The sequence below is a fragment of the Triturus cristatus genome, chromosome 7, assembly GCF_964204655.1.
Source record: "Triturus cristatus chromosome 7, aTriCri1.1, whole genome shotgun sequence".
Classification (NCBI taxonomy): Eukaryota; Metazoa; Chordata; class Amphibia; order Caudata; family Salamandridae; genus Triturus; species Triturus cristatus.
The window spans coordinates 647,483,478-647,489,477 of NC_140590.1; the positions used below are offsets into that span (position 1 = coordinate 647,483,478).

The window sequence follows — 6,000 nt, forward strand, 5'->3', positions numbered from 1 at the left end:
CGCCACATGTCTGGTGAGCGGTCCCAAACACCGCAACGATGGGCGGACTCTGGTCCGCCCGCCGTCGTAATGAGCCACTATGTGTGTTTGTATTCATGTGTATGCTGTGCATGCTGTGCATGTGCCCGTGTGGGTAAGTATCCGCCTCTTGAGTGAGTGTACATGCACATGCACCTGAGTTCTGTCTAAATGCATATGTCTGTATTGGTGTTTTCTGTTACTACATCTAAACACAACATACAACTTTTAAAGAGGATACACACCTAAAACAAGCCTGGCTTGCTGGCCTCGTCCATGCTTGTTTGACATTGATTGGTGGTGAATATTGCATGTTAAAAAGGATAATCTGATTTACTAAAAACATTTACACTTGCTTGCAAGGTCTATGAAACACCATTGTATTGTATTGAAAAAATGATATGTCTCATCAAGAGTAATGGAAGATAATAAATTGCTAGTACTGTATATAGGTATGAACTAAAACCAGTTCCTAAAGCAGTGCTTTTGTTGTTCTTTTGCAGAGCCCCCATGGTATGCAATTGATCTCTTCTACACCGAAGCGTCAGACATGAAACCCTGTACTGGAGCTTTATAAACCAATAGCAGCCAACTTGTAATTACTGCTTCTTCATACAAGAATGTTTTGAAAAATATAATTGTACTAAAAGCTACTGATAAAATACTTGTGTTTTTACCACTTTGCACCAGTTATTTTGCAGAATTCTGCCATTTTTATTTTGCTTGACTTCAGGTGAACTAAATTTGACATAACGACAGTACTTCAGTAACAACACACTTGTCAAGTGAACAATGTTTATCAATGTTTGTCCACGCATTCAGTAAAGGCAACATTGGCCTTTTCAGTGAATTAATGTCGCCTTTCCTGAATACGTGGACAAACTGACAAACATTGTTAACTTAACAAGTGTGTTGTTACTGAAGTACTGTCGTAGTTAGACTCGCTTGCATTATGATGACTATTTTTGTGGCTTCAGAATCCTACCAGCTATGCTCAGGTAAGTCATTCAGTTTGGCATGAGGCAGGCAGAAGAAAGCATGGATATCTCCACAGCATTGAATTATGCTGCCCTGACTTCTTATGGCCAAACACCTCTGTCACATTACACTCTCACTGCTGCACTGCAAATGGTAAATTTGTCGAATAGAGGTAGCTGAACATTTTCAGAACTAGCAAACATATTAGGAAATCTCTCCCAATAAGTATTCGGACACTTGATGCTATGAGAGTCTTTGCATGAGCCAAAACGTGTGTCTTTTTACAGTATTGTCACTAGTTAGATGTGAGATGGTTAAATTCCATATATTCCCCTTAGCATAATGAAGCAAATTAAGTGGCACAGAGATTCTGGGCATATGTCCTTAGCTAAACTAACCAAACATAATTCAAAATGTATCAACATATTCAGACATGTTTTGAAGGGTAGAGAGTGACAGTATTTCCGTGTGGCTGGTACAGCAAATAGGAAGTCTTCTCAGGAAGTTCAGTGAATTTGCAGTTTGGCGTTATTACTGGAGCAATAGGCATGGAGTGAAAACACTGGAAAAAGTTGTTGGCTTTCGCAGTAAAAACAGTGCTGCTCTGCCATCAACTCTATTTAAATGCTATTCTATAGTTTAATGAGGAAGTTCTTTATCCTTAAGAAGGGCACTGATTAGCTGTAGGTCCCTTCTCAGATATTGTTTGATGTCAAAGTAGTAACCAGGGCTTTAAGTGGGATGAAAAAACCTGAAGGGTCTTTCAAAGGGGCGTGTCCAATGTAATTAAGGGCGTGGCTTAAAAACACCAAAAATCTAATTTTGCATAGTGTGCCACCCGACTTGTATTTTGCTGTTTCTGTTATTGTATCTATATATATGATACAACAAGTAACATACCTACAAGAAGTCAATGGTTGTTAGTTGCATAACTTCCACTTAAAGCCCTGGTGACACCACAACAATATTGCTGCTCCTGAGTTTCAAAAAGAGAAGGGAAATCCTGAGAGAAAATGACTCCCTTTAAAGGATTTCCCTTTCCCTACAACGCTCACCTGGCTTGACATCATGCTGTAACTTCTCCACGAGTGAGAAGTGAGCAGAGTGAGCACACGCACATCGATGTGCCTGCTGTCACTGCAGTCCGGAAAAAAACTGACCGATAGTGCCAGGGCACAAAACTGAGCCCGACAGAGACCCGTTTTGAGCCCCCCTTTAAAAAAACTGCCGGTGCTCAGACCCGGTGAGACCCGGCCCACTTAAAGCCCTGGTAGTAACGAGAATACTCTAGGCATATATATGTATTTGGCTCCTGAGTGAGTCACTGATGACGTGCTCTTCACATATAATGGAATGGAGCAATGGAGAAGGATAAGGAAGGAATGCAACTCACTCTATAGCATTTCTTTGAAAGGCAGCCAATCATAGATCGTCCTTTTGTGATTGGTCCAACCATGTTAGATAGGTTTACCCTCCAAGCCTGCAATGGAAAGATAGGATTGAAGCAGTATGTGTTTAAAAGAGTACAACGCAGTCAGTCTGGGCTGATCATGGAGGGAGATGAAAACATATTTAGTGGGGTATGCTAAAAGAAGTAGGTCATGGAATAAGAATGTCAAACGCCTTCCTTTCTTTTACACAGAGAGAACTGTCATGGGTTTTGGGATGCTGCTAGCTTTTTATTTGAATTAATAAAGTAAAGGAAAAGAAAAGAACAGAAAGATTTCAATTCAGACGTTCTAACACACAAATGGCTGCAATCCCAAATTGGCTGTTTAGGCATCCTAAAACATGTCTTTAAAGTGGACCAGGTGGTTCTCGAACGTGGTATTGTAGACAACAGCTTCATCCATATCGACAATAATGAAGTCATCTACACAAGCCAGGACCTAATTCATTAGCATTTGAATGGAGGCAAGCGAATTCATTAATCCAGCAGACATCACTTGGAATGAAAAGTTGGAATTAGTTATGGAGTGTGGAACTCTGTGGCATGTTGGGGAAATCTCCCAGTAGTCCAAAGGCAAATCAAAGGAACTCAGACAGTTGGAATTTTCCGTCTTATTCAGCAGTCTCTCTGCTTTATGTATATGGTATTAAGCTGTTCTGCATTCTATAATCCATTTAAACCCCAGATCTTTGGCACCATCGTAAAGAACCAGAACCACTAAGCAGGACCAGGTCATATTTCTGGGCTACCTGACATTTGATGCGGCCCTTTACATGTTTATTTAGTTATGAAGTTAAGTAATGCACCACACATTGCTTTATGGTCAATACGATGTATCTTAGAGCGGGCATGCAGTCCCCAGTGTCGAGGGAATAAAGACAAACAAATTCTCGCTACTGGCTTCAAAGACAACATACATGTGAGACCTGCTACAGTTACTCTCAGAAGTCCCTCTGCCTCTCTGATGCCACGTGGGAAGGGAGATTCCCTACTTCTTCCGAGCCATTGTATATTTCATGTGAAACAGGTCAGAGAGGAACATATCATTATACTCTTCAGCTTTCATAAGTATCAGTTCTAAGTGTGATCTTTTGGCATAAAATTGGTGCCAAAACTGTTTTCAAAAGTTATCCGTCCCTGGATAACTGACTGGAAAAGGCAACTATTTCTATTATTTCAAGACACACATGCAGAAGGGAGTGACCCTTCTCAATCAACTGGGTCTCACAATAAATTGGAAAAAATCTACCTAATGCCAGAAACGAGAAAGATCTTTCTGGGAGCAGACCTGGGCATTTTGGACCTCATTTACAAGGAATTAAGGTAGCGCGGTGCCACAAGCAATTAGGCTGTGCCGCGCTGTGTTAATTCCAAAACACAGGGATGTGTCATATCTACGATATGACGGATCCCTTTGCTCTCCCCTGCGCTGGTGCACAATTTGCTGCCATGCGCAGACACAGGCACCCTTGCACATAGTGCAAGGGGACCTGTGTTGAGGGGAAGGGTTGTTTATGTGCAGGAAGGTGTCCCTTCCTGCACATAAACAATCTGAAATGGCGTTTTCAAAGTTCTATGTGGGCTGCTTAATGCAGCACACATAGAAGTTTAAAAACTGATTTTTTTTCAATGATTGTTTATGTGCTGGAAGGGACACCTTCCTGCACATAAACAATCACAAGAGGTGATTTCCTCCTTCTATGTGTGCTGCAGAATGCAGCAGGCATAGAAAGAGGAATAAAATGAGGAGAAATTAACACATTTCTCCTCGTTGCGTCTCCCTCACCTTGGATGTTGCGCGGGAACACCCATGGCGCGCTCCTTTCACGCAAAGTGTTCCATGTAAAGGGGCCATATTTACAAGGACAAGAAAAGCCACACAGGGTGGCTTTACGTGTCCTCGTAAATATGGGGCAGCACGCTGCGTCGCCGGTGCATCACAAAAAGTGATGCTCCGGCGGTGTAGGGGGCTTGTACATAAGCCCCTTTGTCAGCAAAAGCATAACCTACATTAGGGGGGGGTGCAAGAAATATTGGAGAAAGATTATCTTTGCAGACATCTTCATCTCTGACAGTGAGGGCGTAATGAAACCTTTGGGCATGGTGGCTTCTTGTATCAATTATAAACACAAGACCCACTCAAGAAAGTCTACACAAACAGTGGTCACAATTCTCAGGGAAATGGGAGGATCTAGTGGTTGTTACAAGTCAGAAAGGAATTAAAGTGGTAGAGACGGAAGAACATGGTAAAGGGAAGTACATTCTCCACTCCACTCCTCTCCCACAACCCAACATAACAACACATTCATCACTTGGGGTAAGGAAAACACAAAATAAGAGTTCCGTGGTCACCCGAGGAGGCAATCAAGCGCATAGATTACTTATAGTTATAAACCATCTTTCTAGCCCTGAAGCTTTCCAGAGTCAAATTCAAGGGAAGAGAGTACAGATCCTGACAGACAATACAACTCCCATGTTTTATCTAAATAAGTGGAGGTGATATCTAATCCGCTCTCAAAAGTAGCACAGTCCGTATGCAAGTGAGCAACAGCAAGAAACACACAGCAGAAAGCAACTGTTTGTGTGAATTTAGAATGAACAAATAATGTGTGTTTAGTAGGTCGTAAATTATAAAAAATTGGCCTGTATTTAACATAACAAAGCTTTATAAATTGACATGAGTAAGTCGCAAATCCACTTCCATTTGTTGCACGTTGCCCATTTTAAACTGAACATGGCTTCTCGCTTTTTCTTTACTTAGAGAACAGATTTACACATTAGTCTGTTATTTGACTTAATGCTTAGAGATTGCACAGATTTTTTTGCTTCACTTTAAACTCAGCAGACTACACGTCTGTCCTTTGCTAATGCATTATTTTGCCTTGTGCTCGACCGCATATGGTTACGTCTGTTTAACTAGAATAGAGATTGAGCCCTATGTTAATTTCCATTCATTTGCATTTATTTACATTTTGATTTGAACTAACAATTTTTGACTTTTGTAATGATTCTAAAAATTAATAAATCTTTATATGTTTGACTTTCAACCTTGTCTGGTGTAAGTTTGATTTGGGTTACTTTATGTTTACTCTGGGGTCATTGTCCTTTGGGAGCTACACAAGGCCCCATATCCTGAAAATGAGTGCTGAAGAATAATAATTTAGGGGAGCGCTTAAGAACACTAGTGGGGCTCCATGCATGGGGAAACTGAGATTCGCGTTTATCGGCAGCGAGATGGCAAAATAAATGCGCAACCCCGCTGTCAAGCCAAGTAGGATGTGCAAAGGACAGCTGGGGGCATGATTGCATCAGTAAGATATGCAGACCTTGTGGATTACTGAGCAAAGGCATTACCTGTGTGGTGTTAAGATAGCGGCATCAGACTGATAGGAGGCTATGCGCGGCTGTAGTGGTTAGGCTGGGTGCTGGGCCTTTGTCAGGCCTGCCTGAGGAGCATCACCAGGCATCGTTGCCTGCCGCTACGCAAAGATGACAGGTGGTTCTGCTCTTGGGCACAGGTGGTTGGGCCCAGAGTGACACAAGAGCTATAGTGG

General features: G+C 41.9%; 1 protein-coding gene across 1 annotated transcript in view; it reads left to right on the forward strand.

The window, feature by feature from the left end:
• The window catches only part of APOH (apolipoprotein H), a 266,107-nt gene extending 260,614 nt beyond the window's left edge, over positions 1–5,493 (forward strand). Inside the window, exon 8 of the mRNA XM_085617274.1 lies at positions 522–5,493. Coding sequence (XP_085473400.1) covers positions 522–595 — 74 coding nt within the window. The 3' untranslated portion in view covers positions 596–5,493. The remainder of the gene's footprint in view (positions 1–521) is intronic.
• Positions 5,494–6,000: the final 507 nt, after the last annotated feature.